General features: G+C 33.7%; 1 protein-coding gene and 1 pseudogene across 13 annotated transcripts in view; one reads left to right on the top strand and one right to left on the bottom strand.

Moving 5' to 3' along the window:
- The window catches only part of NCKAP5 (NCK associated protein 5), a 1109295-nt gene that overhangs the window by 427297 nt on the left and 659940 nt on the right, over nucleotides 1-22058 (top strand). For all 13 annotated transcript variants that reach the window (XM_074215032.1, XM_074215034.1, XM_074215031.1 and 10 more), the window contains one exon: nucleotides 1826-1899. In XM_074215032.1, coding sequence (XP_074071133.1) covers nucleotides 1826-1899 — 74 coding nt within the window. The remainder of the gene's footprint in view (nucleotides 1-1825; nucleotides 1900-22058) is intronic.
- LOC141507415 (large ribosomal subunit protein uL29-like) lies at nucleotides 3659-4093 on the bottom strand (annotated as a pseudogene).

Below are 22058 nucleotides of genomic sequence, written 5' to 3'. Positions count from 1 at the left end.
ACCTGGGGAATGGAGAGGAGAGGAGGGAGAGAATTCTCTTATTTGCGCTTACTCAACTTTGAATGAAATTATCTCTTCTTATATATTCATATACAATAACAGTGTTTTATTATATTGCATAAAGCAATTTGTTTAGCTGTTTCTCAATTGAGCTGCATATATTTTGTGTCTTTCTACAAAAACTGCTGCTATAATTATATTGTTATATGGAGTCTTTTTATCATTGACTTCATTGTGGTTTATATAAAGGAGTAGAATCTCTGGGTCAAAAATAAATTCATTTAGGCATTTAATTAATATAATTATAAATTACTAATCACAAATGTTTTTGAGAATTATTTGTTCATATATTTTTACCATTTACCTATTTGGAGAATCACTTTTGTTCTTTATATTTCTATTAGTCATCTAGCTATCTTGTATATGGAATACTGCTGAGAGACATTTGATACAAAGATTTCTTTTATCATTATGCCATCTCCCTTCCAATTACATTAATTTTGTTTATGAGGAAAGCTTTCCTCTTCCATATAGTAAAAATGATCTTCTTAATCCCTTGTAATTGTTTCTGGCTCTTCTCAGGTTAAGAATTCACTCTCTAGGGGTGGCTAGGTGGCGTAGTGGATAAAGCACTGACCCTGGAGTCAGGAGTACCTGGGTTCAAATCTGGTCTCAGACCCTTAATAATTACCTAGCTGTGTGGCCTTGGGCAAGCCACTTAAGCCTGTTTGCCTTACCAAAAAAAACCTAAAAAAAAAAAAGAATTCACTCTCTAGAAATACCTAGAAAGGGCATGTGTTCTTGATCTTCTTTAATATTTTTTCTAATATTTAATATTAAGGTTAAGTATTCAATTTTATTTTGTTTGTTCCACATAGCTAGAAAATGTTGATTTGAATCCTTCTTCCAGATTGATTTTAAAAATGGAAAGAAATTTATTTCATGGAATTTTTGTGATACTATATAGCAAGTAAGCAAAATACAACCATAGGTACATCAAATGAAAAAAAAAATCTTTAAAATACTAAATCTCTAATATGCCATCTTGGGAATTAGTAGAAGTCATTCATATTAGAGATGTATTCATCACTGAATTCCTTTAACATAGAGTTCAATTGATAAAAATTCAAATTACACAATTGTATAGGAAAACTTCATATTAGGAATAAAAAAAGCATCCCTCTTTGTCATGTTATATAAGAAAATATGAATTTGCCATAAGATTAAGAAATGTGGAACTACCACTTTCTTTTGGTCACATTATCTGATTATAATTTGAAGGAATCAATTCCCTAGGAAACCCCTTGGGGCTGGTCTGACTTGGTAGCTCTAAGAGGGAATATTGTTTATTATCAATGAAAGACTTCATTTTTACCTGTCCTTAAATAATTTTCTTACTTCTCTGCTGCAGTTCTATCCTCTACTTTTAACTGACATGGTTTTCAATAATAAAATATCGTGATGTGAAAAACACATTTTACCTTACCAAATGATTACCTGCACTTTATGTCTATCTTTTCTTTCATATGAGAATGTAAACTATTAAGAGAAATAAAATATTGCATTATCTTTGGGTTGCTCTTAATGCCTAACACAATACTTTGCACAGAACAGATGTATTTGACTGAATAAAGGAATCAAGAAATAATGTATAAATATGTACATATGTGTGTATATTAATAACATTAATGTGTTTGTGTGTTTTTACATGAACTTGAAGACAACTTAGAGATTGTTTAGCCAAACTCTCCATTTTATAGCTGATTAAATAAATAGTATAATTTTGATGACTATCTTTGGTTTGTTTGTTTTTTTCTCCTCATAGGAATACATGGATTCAAATAAATATATTGAGCATTTGCTGTCACAACTGGAGGAACAACATCGGAATCTCTGGAGGTAATTTGAATAATACCCTGTTTGAGTTCTGTGGTATTGTAAGGCCTGTTTTTATCCTTATTTGAAATATAATATATCCTTTTTCCTAAAGTAAACAGCCCTAATCGAGCCAATTATCAGAATTGAGGTAGAAAATATCATTCACTTACAATATGACTAAACTATTAAAATTTTTCCCATAACTCCATAGACATGGATTGGTCATGAATACAATTATAAAATGAAGTAATCATAATGGGCCACACTGTTCATTTTGTTTAGGATGATACAGGGGGAAAAACACTGGCTTTAGTTTAAGTTATTTAGTTCAAATCTTCCTCTCGATGTGTTTCTATGTGCCTTTCCTCAGTTGTTTTCAGTTTTATCTGACTGTGGGTCAAGTAATCTTCTTTGGCATCATTTTTCACTTGTGTAATGAGGAGTTAGAGTAGCTTCTGAGGTCCCTCCTACTCTACTTTTATGATACTTCAATATTACAAGGAACAAATTTGGTTCTAGAGAGGCGAAGTCTCTCTTCCAGGCCAGGAAGTTCTCTTTCTTTACAGTTGGCTTTATTTTGAAGAACTGTAATTTAATCTTTGTAGGGAACTTGCCAATGCAGATCATTGCAGATTCTCATTGTAACTTTAGATTTTGAAAATCTCCTGGGATACTAAGAGAGCTAAAGTGACTTTCCCAGGGTCACACAGCACATATATACAATGACAGAACTCCGACTCAGGTCTTCCTGACTTCAGTGTCAGCTTTCTATCCTCTACACTGTCTTTTTTATAATTTTTGAAATTTTTCTTAATCTACCTCTCTTTTGAGTTAAAATAGTTTTTTTAAAAGAAATTGTGTTATCATAGATATATGATGTTGAATGTTTAAGAAGAGGTGTATATTGATTGCAAGTAATGACTCTGAAGAAGAATATACTTGGCAAGAGAATAAAATAATCAGTGTCAGATTACCAAATCTACATGCATCTCATAAGACTTCAAAAGCAGAAGGAGCTTGTGGTGTAGAAGCAGAGAAACCAGTTGTGAAATCAGTCTACAGACTTGGGTCAGTATGGCCATGCTGGGGGTCAGGAAGCTGCTGGGAAACTCAATATTCAGTTGAACTTCTATAATGTTTCCCATCTTTACTACATAACTTAAGACGTAATTATATGATACCAGGAACTAGAGATGTAGTTTCAAATATTGATGTTATCTCTGTCCAACAAAGCCATAAACTCTCCCAAAACAAGGATTGGGCCTTTTATTTATTTTGTAACAGTCTCTCCTCCCCAACAACTGCCCTTGGGACTGAGCACACAAACTAAGCACAGTGTAAATGTATCCAAGTAAGCATTATGCCAGGAAATACCATTCCTACTTTGTATATCATTAGGAATTTAAATAACTCTCCCTAATAATCTAGTAAGATGAATAATATAATAATGTAATAAGTAAAAGAGAAAAATACTATTTTTTCTGTTGCATTGCCATTTTTAACCTAAAGAACTGTCTTTTATCATGAGATACAATGTGTTATGATTTTTATACAGAAATTATATGTGTATATCTATACCCATATATGTACAGTTGTTTACAGATGTGTATTTGTATGTGTGTACCATTTCTCCAATATTTTTTATCTTAATTTTGTTTATAGAAAAAAATCACGAGATATTGAACCAGACTTCCTTCCTTCCTTCCTTCCTTCCTTCCTTCCTTCCTTCCTTCCTTCCTTCCTTCCTTCCTTCCTTTCTTTCTTTCTTTCTTTCTTTCTTTCTTTCTTTCTTTCTTTCTTTCTTATTTTTAATAATTTATCTTTTTGTTTATTAGCACCCTAACAAATTATGCCTTAACAGCAAATTTCTGAAGAGGGTACAGGCACTCCTTCCTCTGCTGTTTTTTGGTCTTCAGGCTTTAATCATGTTTATTAAGACTGTGATGCATGGCACAGGTCTTCTCGAGCTGAAGGTCCAGGGGCTTGTATTTCTTGCCCTTCTACAATTTCCTGAGATTCTCTTTCTGTGTCTTGTTGATGACAGTCAGGACTTGGGCAATAGATTTTCAGACCATTCATTTCTTAGATAGTTTGGATGCAGCTCCTCCAGTGATCTTGACTGCTCTCAATTTGTAAAGTTCCACTTTTAAATCATCTAATTGTTAAGTAGCTCCTCCTTCTTCCCACAACGATCCCTAGCCTTGATTTTTGCCATGATCATGGATACGACACACTACTGCTGACTCCGAGGAAAAGAATAAAAGGGCAGATTTCATTTCTAATTTTGGTTCTGCCCCCTCATTAGCTGTATACCTTTAGACATTTATGGTACTTAGTTAGTTAATACTTTAAAAGAAAGTAGATTAAGACAAGATTACCTCTGAGTTCCCATATAGTACAAAAGTTCTATAACATATCATGTTATTAATTGTAATCCCAGTTGTTTTTAGATAATCTTGTAGAGTTTCTTCTTGGTTTCTAGTATATATGATCTAGTTCATACTATTTGAGATTCATTTTGTGACTGTATCATATTAATTAAATCAATAAAATATTTTATCATCATATGATTTACTTATCTTTCACTGGCATGTTGGTTATTATGCATTTTAATGAATTTATTGCATCATCAGTCTTCTGACATGTTTGCATCAATTGTTGTGCAGATGGAATATTTCACTGATCTGTCATCAAGCACTTTTTTTTTTAGTTTTGTTTTTTGCAAGGCAATGGAGTTAAGTGACTTGCCAAAGTCCATACAGCTAGGTAATTATTAAGTGTCTGAGGTCACATTTCAATTCAGGACCTCCTAACTCCAGGACCATTGTTCCATCCACTGTGTCACCTAGCTGCCTCCACCAAGTACTTCTTAAAGACTTATTCTATGCTTAGACACTGTCCTCAGGACTGGAAATTCAAAAACAGAGGGATGTGATCATTTCTCCCAAGTAGCCTTTTTAATTTTTTTTTTGCAAATTTTATCATAAGGGAGGGAGTTCTTTTTGCTACTGAAACCACAAAAAAAACTATTTTAAAAAAATTCATGTAGATATGAGAGGGAAAGTGAGCATATATTTGACCTAATTTTGATACATAATAAATTTTCAATTCAATGGAAAAAATTGAAATAGAAAAAAACTTTTCAAGTTACTTGAAATAATCAAAATGACCCCTTTTTGGTTCTCTGTCACATAATTAAATAACAATGGACTTATCTTCAACTAACAAAAAACTCAAATCTTTGTGCGTAATAACTTCCATTTTACTTCAGAAATGGAATTTCTATAATAGGGGAAGTAAAGTTTTATTTGATATAGTAGAGGCCTGCAGAAATAAGCCCTATTTGAATATCAATAGAGGACAATAATGGTATTTGGATACTTTAAATAACCAGCAGTGAGCAAATGGAAATTGGTAGTATTGAAAAGAAAATGAAAACCAATAATAGGGGATTTATATACTATTTACCGAATCATGAAATTACATTTGATTATATTTCCCAAGAGAATTCAACTTGACTGACTTAAAGAGATATGTTTTATGACTTATTATAGTATCATTACTAGAATTATGACAAAATTGTTTTTGGTGAATGATATATGAGCAACAATGAACAGTATAGAAAATCTTTTGTCAGTTGGATTAGATGTTTAGTATGCTTTATTCATGATTTAGGATGAATCTTTTTTCTATAAAGGTTCATGTACTTGAGTAAAATTTAATTTTTTCCCCCTTTAGAACTAAGAACCTGAAAATTACTATAGACTAGTAGTAGTCTGACTCTATCATGTTATTCAATTATGAATGCTACCATTTTATCTATGGTGAGTGGGTGATGCAGGGCCTTGTATCTTCCATCTATTCTGAAATAGTACTTTTTTTAAAAATGGAATAAATAAATGCTAACAAAATCTGTCAATGTAGTTTTTTTGTTAATTTCAATCCAGCATGAAATCATGATCACCAGTTTAGATCGCAAAAACCAAAAGCATGTCACACATATATCGTATCCTCATTGCTATACATAGAATCACAACAAAATTGGGCCAGTAGAAGTTTAGTTCTAAGGATTTAAATTTTTTCTCTCTTATTTTATAGTACTTAATAGGCTTATTTCATATGGCATAACCATCTGTTGTACAACAAAGAAATATACTATTGTAATCAATCTTAAGATGACTAGTTCTGGAATAATGTTGATTTTTTGACTAAAGTAAGCCTATAATCAAAAGTTTTTGAGAAAGATAGTTGCAGAAATCAAATATGTCTGCCTGTCAGTGAGTACTCATTTAGATTGATTTTACAGTTCTAAAGTCCCTTCATAAGGAAAATGTTTTGGGAATTCATCTGGAATGTTGAAAGAGTAGATGTCAAATTAAGAAGGTTGTCAGTGGTTGACTGGAAACCAATTTGTTTTTATTGTGTTCTTTCTCTTTCTGGTGAATAATAAGAAATAAACAAATAGTCATGTACCAAATGATACAGAATTATTTGAGATTATTATAATTTTCTGAATGTGTATGTGTTTAAACCTGGAAACTTAGAAGAGAGAAAAGGATCTTTCCCCATCCTCTTACCCTTATTACTCTTTTATATCATCTGATACTTTATAATTTGACTAAATATATCAAAGACTGACAAAACAAATTGAAATGAAGCAACTGAGAGTTCCTTTGCCATGACATTTAAAAGTTATCTTTATCCACATAGAACGTTAATTTAGGTGTTTGAAGAACAAACATTTATCATGTGTATTATGATATGAGTATTTTATCATAACCATATAACAAAAAGTTTATATAAGGTAAAGATATCTACATGGGTAATTTTAGTTGCTCATAGGTTTAAATAATACATGACTGAAATAATGTGAATGAACAATTCTATGACTGTCAAAGTATTAATTCCATATTCTCACACCAAAGAACAGTGAAAATAAAATCACCTAGGACAAATCATGCCACAACTAAAAAGGAAAATCAAGGGGCTTATATTGCTAATTGAAATAATATATGTAACCCAAACTCTTCTTTGGATTTGAATTCCTGAGATTGAATGTCTATATTTTTTCCCAAAAGTTTGAAAAATGAAATAACATTTTCATTTGGTCACCTTACCTAGTTGTAATTTGACGTAATTAGTTCTCTGTGAAATTCTCTAAGGCCTGATTTGACTTTCCCTAAAAAAGAAAGTTGTATATCATCAATGAAAAACCACATAATTTAACTCTCCTCAAATAATCTCCTCATTCAACTTGCCAGAGTTCTATCCTCTCCTCCTAGCTGACTTTCCAATAACAGAAAAATCTTTTTTGAGATAGTCAAGAGAAATGGGGATCGCTATCTATAGAAGGTATCCAATAAGACATTCAAATCTTTCAAAGGCAAGGCTTGTGGGAGGGATGGAGAGAAAAGAAGAGAGGGAGGGAAGAGGAGAGGGGAGAGAGGAAAGAAAAGAGTGGCAGAAAGAGGGGGGTAGGGAGGAACATGACAGATACAGAGAAAAAGACAGAGGGGAAAGGCAAAATGAGAGGGAGAGAGAGAGAAGGATGGAGTGAAGAGAAGGAAAAAGATAAGAGAACAAAAAAAAAGAGAGGTGGGAAGAGACAACAAGAGACAGAGATAGGGAAAGACTGATTTTCTTTTAACATTGTAGCAGAGATATTTTGTTCATATAAGGACTGATCAACCTCAGGAAGGTTAAGAAATTGATACAGGAAAAAACAAGAGATACATTTTAGACTAGAACCAGGAAGGAACAATACTGAGAAAACTGACAATTTTTAAATTTTTATTTTTATTTAAGACAAGGGATTAAGTGACTAACCTAAGATCACACAGCTAGGTAATTAAGTGTCTAAGGTCACATTTGAACTCAGGTCCTCCTGACTCCATGACTGGTTTTCTATCCACTGTACCAACTAGCTAACTGGAAAACTGACAATTTTTAAATGAAGGAAGCTAAAAGAGACCTTAAAAATAGTGACCTAAAGGGGTTCTAACAGGGGTAGAGGGCTGGGGGTGGGGGGGCAGGGTTGTTGTAGCAGGAGCATGCAAGGTATCACTATGGTAAATGTTGTTTATTGGGAATGGAAGAGAATATGGGGATGAATTACCAGAAAAGGAAAGGAGGCAGGTGCAGAAAATGAACTTGATTTACTACATAATTTTGCTAGCAGGAGCCCTTCACTTCCTTCCCTAAAGCCACCCCTCATGACTATCTCCATACAAAGAATCCTAGCAGCATTAATCTTTTTCTATGAGAATTCAGGTAAGGCACTATCTCTTTAGTTTCCCTAAGGAGGAAAGTGATGATTCACTATATCCCCAAAGGAAGATAGATTATAAAATGCAAAGCCTTTATAGATTCTTGTATAATTGTAAAGCATTTATTCATTCTTAGATAAAAGAGTCACTTGCTCCTCTAATGTTCCTTTTCAACTCAAAATTTAGATCATGCTATTTTTTTCAGATGTCCTAAAATAGCAACTTTCATTGATGCCCTTAACTATGCATTTGTTTAAGAATATATAGGAAGAAATAGAAAAAACAATAGGCTCCAAAAGTGACTCATTTGTTATCCTTCTCATGCCATTGTCCAAACATCCTTTGCCTGAAGTGCACATATTTTGCCAGAGTGTGTAATGTGATTCAAAATGTTTGTTATCATGAACCGAGCAAACTTTGAGTAATTGTAATTTGAAAAATTATACAACCTATTGCTGGACTCATTCATTTTCCATATTGTTTTGATGTATTTAGCAATCCTTGGGTGAAACTATTGGGCAAAATGGCTAAGGATTTATCCAATTTGGAAGATTTTCTGATTCTATGAAAAAGATAAAATGCTTCACAATTTTAGCAGTTGAAATTGTAATTTTCTGCCTCAGGAGAAAACCCTTTTTTGTCTAGCATAGATTAATTCTTTCTAAATCAAAGTTATGGTAAGCAATACCATGAATTTACTATATAATATATGTTGTGTGTGTGTGTGTATCTCTATCTCTATCTCTATCTCTATCTCTATCTCTATCTCTATCTCTATATCTATATCTATATCTATATCTATCTATATCTATATAAATACTCCCTTCGGTGAAGATCAGTCATTTTTAAGTATAGAATGTATGTTACCCATACATCTCAAATGTTAGCATATCTTTATAATGAAAAGATCAATACATCCTGATGAACATTGGGCAGGTTGTCTCTGCTATAATCATACACTTCCCTTAGGAATTGTAGTTTGTAATAAGTAAGATTATTCTGGACAAATTCTTAAAGGTGGACACAGATTAAAATAACAACTTGGATTTGTGTTTTGAACCCTTAGGACAATAAAAGACTCCAGGGAATAAAATATGTAGCAAAGAAATGGGGAATTTTTTACTTTGTAAGAGAATTGAAAATGCTTGGGAGGGGGGATTTCCTTTAATGCCAGCACAAAACAAGAACTGTTTTCCTATTTGCCCACCCCCTGGTAGTTGCATTAAAATCAGAGGAGACAGAGGTTACTGGTGTATCTGTTATGCTACCCTCATTTTAACCCTAACTCAGTTTTTCTAAATTATAGTTATAGCCTCGGGAAAATTTATCTAAATGGGACTCCCTTGAAAACCCATCAATGCCACTCCTCAGTCACCCATCAGGGTTTGCTACAACGAATTTCAGACATTCTCTAGTACCTAACCTGAAGAAGTACTCTACCTCTCAGGGGAAAAAAAGAATAAATCAACGCTCTTAAATGGGGTATTATCATAGACTTCAGGAGTCATGACTTGGTTATTCCTTGTCAATGAAAAACTAAGCAGAAATTGTAGTCAAAAAAACCAAAGAATTCTTACTTTACATTGAAAACATATTTTTAAAGGAGAATATTATTAAAACCACTTTGGATAGATAATAAGCCACTGACTAAGTAATATCACTCCCTTGTGTGTAATTCCATTAGCCATTGAAACAAGAGAGGTGATTTAATAGAATACAGTGCCCTGAATCAAGTGCATACAACACAGACACCCTTTCTCAATCCAGACACTGAACCCTACAATTGGAACAAAGACATATGAATATGATTCATGAATACTTCAAATTGAGGAATTAACCAGTATTTGAACCCAGGGCTCCTGAAGAAAAGCCACGGAAAGCATATTATAAATTCTATCATAATTACAAACAAGTTAGTTCAACATAAATTTGGCATCAAATAGGAGAACAACAAAAATCAGTAGTACTATTAGGTTATTCTCAAAGGAATCCATCTTAGTTCAAATCAATATAACTTATGGGGACACAAGAGATTTCAAAATTCATGAAGAGGGTCTACCCTGGTAAGGCACAAAGTTAAGTTCCTTTTTCATAATTTTCATATACTTTACATTTTCAGATAAAATAACTGCACACAAATATACATGCATACATTGTGCACTCACATACATACACAAATATATATATATATGTATATTTGACTCTCCATATTACTTAAAAATAAGTAAATATTAAGCACTTTCAGGAAAGAAAGTAGAATATTTAAATATCTCTTATCTTCTAGTTTGCCTCATCATGCTTGTGGAATGAAAGATAACTATGCCAACATTATGAGAAAAATCAATAATTCTCATAATATTTGTCAAACATCTATTTATAAGACTATACTCTTTTAAGAAATACAAAGAAATATGAAGGGTCTCTGTACTTAAGGAACTTACAATCTAGTTGCAAAGCGAGTAATTAAAATTAAATAACAAATATGAATTAAGTAATTTTAGGTGATAAGGTATAGCACAAAAATAGTACATAATGAATTGTCAAGAGAGTGGAATAGATAATAATCATTAATGAAGCCAGAAGATGGGGAAGCTTTGGACTGGAATGACTTACTGGAAGTGGTTGTGTTTTAAAGGATGAGTAGAGTTTTGAATGATGAAATGGAAAAGGAAGAAAATTATGGATTGGCAGAAAGTGATAGAGGAGAAAAGGAATGGTTTGGGCAAGGACACAGTGATGGGGAGAAAGTGAGCAGAAGAAAGGATTATATGGGGAATGTTGGAAAATAAAGCAAAATTTGAGAAAAAATGATTAGTTGAAATAGCAATGAAAATATTATCAATCCACACAGTTTCCAATAATTCAAAATTAAGTAGTAGAGTTGGTTGCCATATCATAATCATCAACCTTATTGGACTCACCTATCTGGGAGATTCTTTTTTTCTGATTTTTCTCCCAATTATATGCAAAGATAGTTTTCAAAATTCATTCTTTTGCAAACATTTGTGTTCCACAGTTCTCTACCATCCTCCCTTCCTTCTCTCCTGCTCCCTATGGCAGTGCAAATTTGATATGGGTTGTGCATTCACAATCATCTTTAACATACTTCTATATTAATTATGTTGCAAAAGAGGAATTAGAACTAAGGAGAGGGGCAGAGCCAAGATGGCAGCATGAAGGCAACATTTCCTGGAAACTCCTTCCCCCCCAAACTCCAAAAAAACAAATGATGACTCTAGCCAAAATTTAGAGAGGCAGAACACACAGAAAGACTGAGTGATCCATTTTCCCAGTCAAAGGTTACTTAGAAATTCAGCGGGAAAGGTGTGTTTCACCAGGACCAGGGGTTGGGGAAAAACAGCTGTGGCTGCAGTGCAGCCCAGCCCAGCCCAAAGATCACCAGCAGCAGTTTGAAGGGGCAGTAAGAGAACTCTGCTACACAAGAATGAGTGTGGAGTGAGGAGCACCGACCACAGAATCTGCAGCGAGAATCTGGAGAAAGCAGTCTGTAACCCCAGAGACAGTAAGGGAAGTTTGCAGAGATTTCTCTTCTCTTCTTTTCCTGGGGTAGGACTCTGCTGTTTGCCTACACTCAGCTCCAGGCTATGGTTTGGGGCTCTATACTAAGAGAGCAGGATCATTCCTTATAACCCCAGGGCAGAGGTAAATGGGGGGGGGGGGGCGAATCTACATATCAAAGCACAGGCAGGAGAGCATAAGATCTTGAAGGAATAAGGGTCCCAATGGGATGTTTCCCCCCAAAAAGAACCCAAAACCTTGGAAGTGTTGTCTTGGGCTGAGGAAATGAGTAAACAAAAGAAAAAGAAGAATCTGATCATAGAGAATTACTTTGGTCCCATGGAAGATCAAAACACTTACTCAGATGATGACAAAATTGAAACTTCCAAATCCAAAACCTCTAAGGGAAACAGAAAATGGGTTCAGACTATGGATGAGCTCAAAAAAAGACTTTGAAAAGCAATTAAGGGAGATGGAGGTAAAATTGGGAGAAGAAATGAAGACAATGCAGAAAAATCATGAAAACCAAATCAACAGCTTGGTGAAAGATATACAAAAAAATACTGAAGAAAATAATATGTTAAAAACCAGTTTAGTCCTAATGGAAAAAGCAAAACAAGAGGCAAATGAGGAGAAGAATGCCTTCAAAAGCAAAATTGGCCAGCTGGAAAAGGAGATAAAAAAGCTCTCTGAAGAAAATAACTTCTTCAAATGCAGAAAGGAACTAAAAGAAGCTGATGACTTTGTTTTTTTGTTTGTTTGTTTTTTTTTTAGTTTTTGCAAGGCAATGGGGTTAAGTGGCTTGCCCAAGGCCACACGGCTAGGTAATTATTAAGTGTCTGAGTCCGGATTTGAACTCAGGTACTCCTGACTCCAGGGCCAGTGCTCTATCCACTATGCCACCTAGCCTCCCCAAAGCTGATGACTTTGTAAGAAATCAGGAAGAAATAAAATTCTTCCAAAAAAAAGTCAAAAATTAGAAGAAAATGTGAAATATCTCATTGGAAAAACACCCGACCTCAAAAACAGATCCAGAAGAAATAATTTAAAAATTATTGGGCTATCTGAAAGCTATGACCAGGAGAAAGCCTATACTTCATTTTTCAAGAAATAATACAGAAAAATTGCCTGAGATCCTAGAAGCAGAGGGTAAAATAGAAATTGAGAGAATTCACCAGTCACCCCCAAAAGAGATCCCAAAAGAAAAATGTCTAGGAACATTATAACCAAATTCCAAAACTCCCAAATCAAATAGAAAATTCTAAAAGCTTCCAGAAACAAACAATTCAACTACTGAGGCTCCATAGTCAGGATTACACAGGATCTGGCAGCATCTGTATTAAGGGCTTGTAGGGATGGGAATATGATATTCTGAAAGGAAAAAGATCTTGGTTTACAACTGAGAATCAACTACTCAGCAAAAATGAACATCCTCTTTCAGGGAAAAAGATAGACTTTCAATGAAACAGGAGCCTTTCGGACTTTCCTATTGAAACAACCAGAGCTGAACATAAAGTTTGATCTCTAAGTACAGGACTCTGGTGAACCATAGAGGGAGTGGAGGAGAAGGACTGACTATGAGGAACTTGATGATGTTGAACTGTTTGTATTCCTGCATGGGAAGAAGATATTGATAACTCATATGAACTTTCTCATTTATAAGATCTGTTAGAAGGAGCATATAGGGGCAGCTTGGTGGCACAGTGGATAGAGCACCAGAGCTGGAGTCAGGAGTACCTGAGTTCAAATGTGGACTCAGACACTTAATAATTACCTAGCTGTGTGTCCTTGGGCAAGCCACCTAGCCCCATTGCCTTGCAAAAAAGAAAAAAAAAGAGAAAAAAAGAAGGAGCATATATAGACAGGACATAGGAAAGAGAGGAATATAATGGTATAATATAGTAAAAAGATGAAGTCAATGGGTGATAAAGGAGAGTATTAGGAGGAAGGAAAAGGAGGTGAAGAAGCTAAGAAATTTCACATAAGAGTCAAGAAAAAGCTTTTTCAATGGATTGGAAAGAGGGAAGGCAAGAGGGAATGAGTGAGCCTTCATTCCCATCAGAAATGGCTCAGAGAGGAAATAACATACACACTTAATAGGGTGATGAAATCTATCTTACCCTAGAGAAAAATAAGAAGAAAGGGATGGGATAAGGGGGAATGAGGGAGGGGGGAGAGGGGAAATAGGTGATAGAAGAGAGGGAAGATCAAGGGAGAGGGTGCTCAGATTGAGCACACTTTGGGGCAGGGCCAGGCTGAAAGGAGCAAGAGAATAGAATAAATGAGAGTGGGGGAGAAATAGAGTGGAGGTACAGCTAGTAATAGCTACTGTGGGAAAAATATTGAAGCAACTTCTCTAGTGGACTTAAGATAAAGAAAGCAACTCACCCCAGAGACAGAACAATTGAAATCTGAACACAGACTGAAGTGTAATTTTCTCTCTCTCTCTCTCTCTCTCTCTCTCTCTCTCTCTCTCTCTCTCTCTCTCTCTCTGTTCTTGAAGATTCTCATCTTCTTGGGGGGGAGGGGTTTATGTTTACTCTTATAGCACATTCAGTTTACATCAATATATGGCATGGAAACAATGTAGAGACTGTCAGACAGCCTTCTGTGGGGGGAGTGGAGAAAAGGGAGGGTAGGGGAAAAATTGTAGAACAGAGCCTTGCAAAATATGATGGGTATTGGGATTAGTATTGTATATAATTGGAAAACAAATAAAATATTAAAAAAAGAACTAAAGAGAAAAACAGCTATGAGGGAAAAAAGGAAAAATAAAAGAAGTTTCAAAAAGTGATCATAGTATACTTTGCTCTGCATTCAGAATTCATAGTTATTTCTTTGAATGTGAATGGTATTTTTAAAACAGGTTTTTCAGGGTTGTTTTTTTATTTCTGAACTAATGAGAGGAGCTGAATTCATCATAACTGATCATCTCACAGTGTTGCTGTTGCTATATACAATGTTCTCTTGGTTCTGCTCATTTCACTTAGCATCAGTTTATGAAAGTCTTCCTCAACCATTCCATTCCCCAATTGCTGGTCATCCCTTAAATTTCCAATTCTTTGCCACTACAAAAAAGAATTGCTATAAATATTTCCGTAAATTTGGATTTTCCTCCTTTTTAAATGATCTCTTTGGGATTTAGGCCAAGTAGTGGTATTGCTTGATCAAAGGGTAAGCACAGTATTATTGTCCTTTGGGCTTAGTTCCAAATTGCTCTCCAGAATGGTTCACCAAGAGTGCATTACTATTCCAGTTTTTCCACAACCCCTCCACCATTGATCATTTTCCTTTTTCTTATCATTTTAGTCAATCTTATAGTGTGAGCTGGTGCCTCAGAGTTGTTTTAATTTACAATTCTCTAAACAATAATGTTTTAGAGTAGGGCTGTCCAACCTTATTCTTAAAAGTTTTTATTGAAACAGTAGACAATATATTTTGATTGCCATTTTAGTGAGAGCTCTGCCATAGCTCAGCTTCATTTACTCAAAGCATTTGACAAACCCACAAATGGGCTGTATAAAATCACCCTGTGGGCCAAATTTTGGACAGCCTCGATTTAGAGTCATTTTTATATGAATAATAGATAGGTTTAATTTTTTCATCTGAAAACTGCCTGGAGGATGACTTCTAATCTCACAAATCTGACTCTTTCTCTGAATTTTAGAAATGAATCCTTTATCAGAAATACTAGTTTGAAAATTCATTTCCAGTTTCTGCATTGGTTCCAATTTTGGTTGGTTGGTTTTATTTAAGCTAAAACTTTTTAATTTAATGCAGTCAAAATTATCCATTTTGTATTTTATAATGTTCTCTCTCTTCTTTGGTTTACTCCATAGATCTGACAGACTATTCCTTGTTCTCCTCACTGGCTTATGGTAACATCCCTTATATCTAAATCCTGCCCCTATTTTTACCTTATCTTGGTATATTGTATGAGGTGTTGCTCTAGGACTAGTTTTGGCCAAACTGTGTTTCAGTTTTCCAAGCAGTTTTTTGTTGAACAGTGAGTTCTTATCCTGGAAGGTAAAGTTTTTGGGTTTATCAAATAGTAGATTACTATAGTAATTTACTACTGTTTCTTTTGTACCTAATCTATTACACTGATTCACTTCTCTATTTCTTAGCTAGTACCAAATAGTTTTATTGATTGCCACTTTGTAATAGTTATAGGCCTAGTATGGCTAGGCTACCTTCCTTTGCACTGGTTGATTCTTTAGAGAATAAATAAGAGAACAAACTCCTACCTTCCCATATTCTTTTGTATACATCATTTACAAATGAGTTATCTGAAATCCTGAGAAGATAGATGATCAAGTTCATATAACCAAGGCATCAGAGCCAATATAAATCAATAAAATTTGACATCAATGGAATATTTCATTTGATTTTTATTGTATACAAGCATTATATTAAGCTATCTTATGGTAAAGGAGAAACCAAGATCAATAAAAGTCCCATTTTGTTCTCAGACTTAAAAGTTTAGTACACAGAAGATGAGAGATTTCACCTGAGTCAACAAATTCCTTACATCTCCTTTTTTTGGAGTTGCCACAATGTGTCAGATGTAAAACTATCTCAATTTGAAATTATAGAAGGAATTTCTATGTCATTTCATTGTCCTGGTTTAGGATAGAATTTGTTCTTGGAAGCATTTAGCACATTATTCTTTTCTCAAGTATTGTTTGATAACCTCTATGCAAAGTGCTAGAGACAGGAGATCTTAAATAATACAAATGAAGGAGACAAAGATGTCATTTCTTTTAGGTTTGGGTTTTTTGCAAGGCAGTGGGGTTAAGTGGCTTGCCTAAGGCCACACAGCTAGGCAATTACTAAGTATCTGAGGCCGGATTTGAACTCAGGTACTCCTGACTCCAGGGCTGGTGCTCTATCCACTGCACCACCTAGCTGCCCCCCAATGATGTCTTCTTCAGGAACTGGGACTTCCTATTCAGGTTCAAATCATGCCAATATGCCTACCAAGTCATGCCAATGAATTAATTTATAGATTACTACTTTAAAACTCAAATTACGTAAAATACTTTATAGAATTAGCAAAATAAACCACGAAATTCATTTGGACAAATAAAAATTTTAAAATAGTAAAGGAAATAATTAGAATCACAAATGGCATATTATTGCTAGACCTTTACTAAATTATATAGTACAATAGCAACTAAAATTATTTGATACTCTATAAACCAGAATATAGATCACTAGAAAAGAATACTTAAAGAAGAAACAAAAGTAAATCACTGCAGTAACTCAGGAGGTGATTAACCCAAGAACATAAGTTATTGATAAAAAGACCCATTCTCTAAAAAAGCCTTTTGGGAAAAATAGTTTAGCAAAAAATTGTCTTAGAAGGCATCTCATATGATATAGTACATTTATCAGGAAAAGGGATATTCAGTTTGAATCTAACAGGTCACACTATTTAAAAATAGAGAATGTTAGACTATTATCTTCAATTTAGAAAAATAAACTTATTATATAATTTTTCTATCTCTTAAACTTTATTTTTCTTCCTTAAGGATATGATTTCTCTCTCATCACATTCAACTGAGGGAAGCAAGCATAGGGGAAGTATTGTAAAACTCAAAATAAATAAAATCTTTCTAAAAAAGAATTTAAAAATGGGGGCAGCTAGGTGGCGCAGTGGATAAAGCACAAGCCCTGGAGTCAGGAGTACCTGAGTTCAAATACGACCTCAGACACTAATAATTACCTAGCTGTGTGGCCTTGGGCAAGCCACTTAACCCCATTGCCTTGCAAAAACTAAAAAAAAAAAATTTTAAATGGAGAATGTTATTTTCTGAAAAAAAAGATTTTCTTCATAAAGATACTAAAGGGGAGAATCCTTTACTAAAGAAAAGAGAGGGGTGGCTAGGTGGCTAGGTGGCACAGTGGATAAAGCACCAGCCTTGTAGTCAGGAGTACCTGGGTTCAAATCCGGTCTCAGACACTTAATAATTACCTAGCTGTGTGGCCTTGGGCAAGCCACTTAACCCCATTTGCCTTACAAAAACCTAAAAAAAAAAAAAAAAGAGAGAGAGAATAACAATTAAATACAACATTGAACATTTTGACTTTGTAAAATTAATCATTTTCACTTTTAAAATTAATGAAAAAATATAGAAGCGAAAAGGTAGAGTGGGAAAAATATTCACATTAAAAATCACTGATAAAAATCTGATGTCTAGCATACTGGTCACTGAAAAATTCTTGGCTGAGGTCACAGCGGCTGGCAATCTGTGTCAACCAGTCTCTGGACTTTATCTTACCTGGGCTCATCGATCTGGGAACCCCTGACTTCTTGTTAGCAAAATTGGTTTCCCCAAGTAGCCATTCACTCTACCCTACATGCCTGAGAAACAAATCTATCTTTGACTCTATTCATAAATATCTGACACAAATGGAGGAAGTAAAGAATATATTCATTGAGTAATATAAAAGAGACGTGGAAGAGAATTATTCTCAGAGATGGGAATGTTGCAGTCTTAAAAAGATCAGAACAGAATCCAGTAACTTCTCACTATTAGTATCATCTATCATTTGGGAACCCTACATTCAAATCTCTGAGATGCACATAGTTTCATTGAAAATCTTTTAGTCAGTTCCATACTTCACTTCCATTAAGCTCAGTCTGGTAAACACCAGGTTGGGATTGTCTTTTAGATGCCTTTTTATGTCTTCCTTGTCACAGTCTTGTCCTGTTACTTTTGCTGCCAGTGAATATTGTCCATTAGATGCTGTCTTGATACTCCTAAACTTTTCAGGACTTTTTAATATGACAACATGGATACTAAAGGAAGAAGACAGATATAGAAAAAAAAATAAAGAGAAGCAAATACAGAGCAAAGACAGTGACAGATAGACAAAGGGAAGAAGACCAAAATTGAGATAGCCCAAGACAGGAAAAGGAGAGAGGGGGGCAAAGAGATAAGTCAGCTGGTTGAGTTAATATTTTATAAAGAAGTGTAAGTCTTCCATAGGGATCTGGATCTTCCATTATACCAAGTTAGGGAAGAACCCCACCTTTCTGTACTTCTGACTAGAATAGCATCTTGTCTTCTCATTGACAGTCCATTGAACATTTTAAACTGTATCTATCATTTATAGATATACTTATAGATATAGATATAGATATAGATATAGATATAGATATAGATAGATATAGATATAGATATAGATATACTTCAAATCACTCATAGCAAAAGAAATATATAGAGATTCACTGGTTAGAGTCTCTTTTTTCTTCCAATATATCATAGACTAAAATAGTATTTAAGGAGCAGGCAGAGAATATATACACATGGTTGGAAAGGGAGTTAGGAGTCCATAGTCATTATTCATATGTTTAAAGGAACATCAGTGGGTGGTGGTGCATTCAAAAATAACATGAAAGTATAACACTAAGAGGAATTTCCCCAACAGAAAAGTCATCCAAGGATATAAATGGTTTTATTTTTTAAAGAAGCATTTCAAATTACAAATAAGTACTTGAAATCAGACCCAAAAACACTAATAATAAAATAAATCCATATAAAGACAACTCTGAGCCTTCATCTTGTAATCTGTACATTAATAAGGATGTCATAAATTGGAAATGGTTTTGAAAGGATTATGAGAAGGTAAGTACAATAATGTGCATTGAATAGAAATGTGAAATGATTTACTAGTTTGGATGATACCTTGGAATTATTCAAGAAAAGTGACCAATTTGACCATCTTCTTTAATCCACAGATCCCATTACTAGGTATATATCTCAAAATATTTATAGCAACACTTTTTTTGCTCATAAGAAACTAGAAACAACATGATTGTTCATTGGCTTGAAAAATAAACTATGATATGTGAATATACTGGAATAATATTAAATATTAAGAAATGATAACTAGAAAAAAATTCAGAATTAAAGAGAAAAATTTGTAAGAATTAATGCAGAACCAAAAATATAGTATACACAGTGACTCAATATAAATTAAACTAATATAAATTATAAAACTATAAAAAAAATTGGAGAAAGGGAATTAAATTATGAGTAACTGAAAAATCAATAATCATTAGAGCAAATAGAAATAAAAATAAATCTTTCAATTCACAGCAGAGACATGAGAAACTGTTAGAACAGAATATTACATAAATGATCAGATATGATATTCCTATATCAGATTTTTTTCTTAATTTACTTTATAGCAAAGGAAGAAGGCTCAGTCTACAAAGGGTGATATCAAAGAAATTATGTCACTATGGTATAGTACTACTAAAAACACTGCTATAATGGAGGGGTGAAGACCTGACTGTGTCTGGGTCTTAATAATTGTGAGATCTGAGATGCTATTACTAATCTCTGTAATCCATAGTTTTTTTTAATTGATTATTTTATTTTTACAGTTATATGTTATGAAAGTTTTTCAACATTCATCCATATGCATGCATGTGTGTATATATGTATATATGTGTGTGTGTGTGTGTGTGTGCGTGTGTGTGTGTGTATCACCTAACAAAATTTCATTCCACCCTCTGTAACGACCCCCCTCCTCACAGTGGTGAATAGTGAGGTTTACATTCTACATACATATTTGTGAGAAATGTTTACAGATTAGTTATTTTCTGTATGAAGAACTGGGATTAAGGGAAAGAGATACATAAAAGATAATTTTTACAAAGTGTTCATCAGATTCTGAAGGGTGTTTTGTTTTGTTTTGTTTTGTTTTGTTTTCTTCCTCTGGATGGGGTAATAACATTGTCCATAACTTGTCTAATACAGTTGTCCTAGCTCTCTGAACTGTTGAGAGACACTGCTTCCACCAGGGTTAATCATCTCACAATGTTGTTAATGTGTACATTATTATCTTGGTTCTGCTCCCTCTATAGTTTCTTTATATTTAGAACAAAGATAATATTACTGCTGCCGTCTACTTGCATAGTTGTAGAGAGGAAAACATTTTATAGACTATAAACCAATATAACAATAATAATTATATAAGTTTTGAAAGGTTATATATTATATCCCACTTTCCCTCATAATGGTTCTGTGAGGTAGACTTTACAGCTATTATAATTTATTTCAGATTTTCTAAATGAAAGAAATGGGGCTAAAATAGAACAAGTGACTAGCTCAAGTGTTTTTAGAAGGAATAAAAGGCAAATTTTCCTGATTCCAAGTGTAGCAATTTACCCACTATACTATCCATTCCCTCTATAAAATGTGAGCTATTATTATTATTATTATTCATTATCATTTTTATGTTATTTGGAGTGCCTTGAAGATCATATTGGGAGCTTCAGTTTCGATACTATTATCATTTCATGTTGAAAACCATCCAGGACCAAGCAACAGACAGATTGTCTACTTATCTTGACTTGAGTCAACAAACAGATTAAGCCCTTATATGCTGAGGATAGAGAACAGAAGAAAAAAAAACAGGAACTCTAATCATAAAGGGTTTGTAGTCTATAAATCAATGATGTAAACAATCAAAGCCAGTTACTCAAACACTGCCATATGCCCAAGACTACTGGCAAAACTCTGATCATTTGGAAAACACTAAAGCCTTATAGGTTTATATCTCTCTTTCTATATTATATAGTCCCATCTAACAAGTATTATTATATCCCAGTAGAAAACCTTGTTATTACTTTTCAAATTTACAAAGTTTACCCATAATGAAATTGAAAAGTTTAAATGTGAGATGAGTATCATAGAAAGATGTTTGATATAAGTAGTAATACAGAGAAATTAGAGGTCTTGAGTTCAAATACTTCCTCTGATAATTTATGTGACTATGGAAAAGCTGCTTAATTTCTAAAGGCTTCAGTTTTTTACCTGTAAAATAAGTATAATGTAACCTCTGAAATCCTACTTATAGATGTATGATGCTACAACTTTCTTACTGCTAAACAAACAAATGCATCAACCAACTAAAAGTTTATTCCTCTTTGTCCTTGAACGTCTCTGTTCTTTAAAAAGTTATCTCGTCTCCAAAAATTTTGGTTTAGTAGGATTTGGGAAAACCAAAGGACATTAACCACTACTTAAACTGAAAACATGTGGTTAAAATGTATATGCAGGGTTATTTTTAGATCATTCTATGTCTTAATATGGCCTGAAGCCTAAAATGATTTATTTCTCTGAAATTAAAATAAAGAGCCTCAAGCAAAAGGCATTTCTTAGATTTATTTGGGGTAATAAAGATCACAAATATTCCCTACTAAGTTGAAAGAGGAAAAACTCCAGCAGGCAACAGTATAAATGACCTTCCTGACATAAATGCATTTATTAAAGCTGAAGTGTATCCACAGTAAAGAATGAATAAGTACCTTATTCTAGAAGACATGAAAAGTGTAATCTACCATAGCCAACTATTTAATTTTAATTTAAATGGGGA

This window comes from Macrotis lagotis, chromosome 1 (genome assembly GCF_037893015.1).
Source record: "Macrotis lagotis isolate mMagLag1 chromosome 1, bilby.v1.9.chrom.fasta, whole genome shotgun sequence".
NCBI classification, from domain to species: Eukaryota; Metazoa; Chordata; class Mammalia; order Peramelemorphia; family Peramelidae; genus Macrotis; species Macrotis lagotis.
This window is presented reverse-complemented; position numbering and strand designations above follow the sequence as displayed.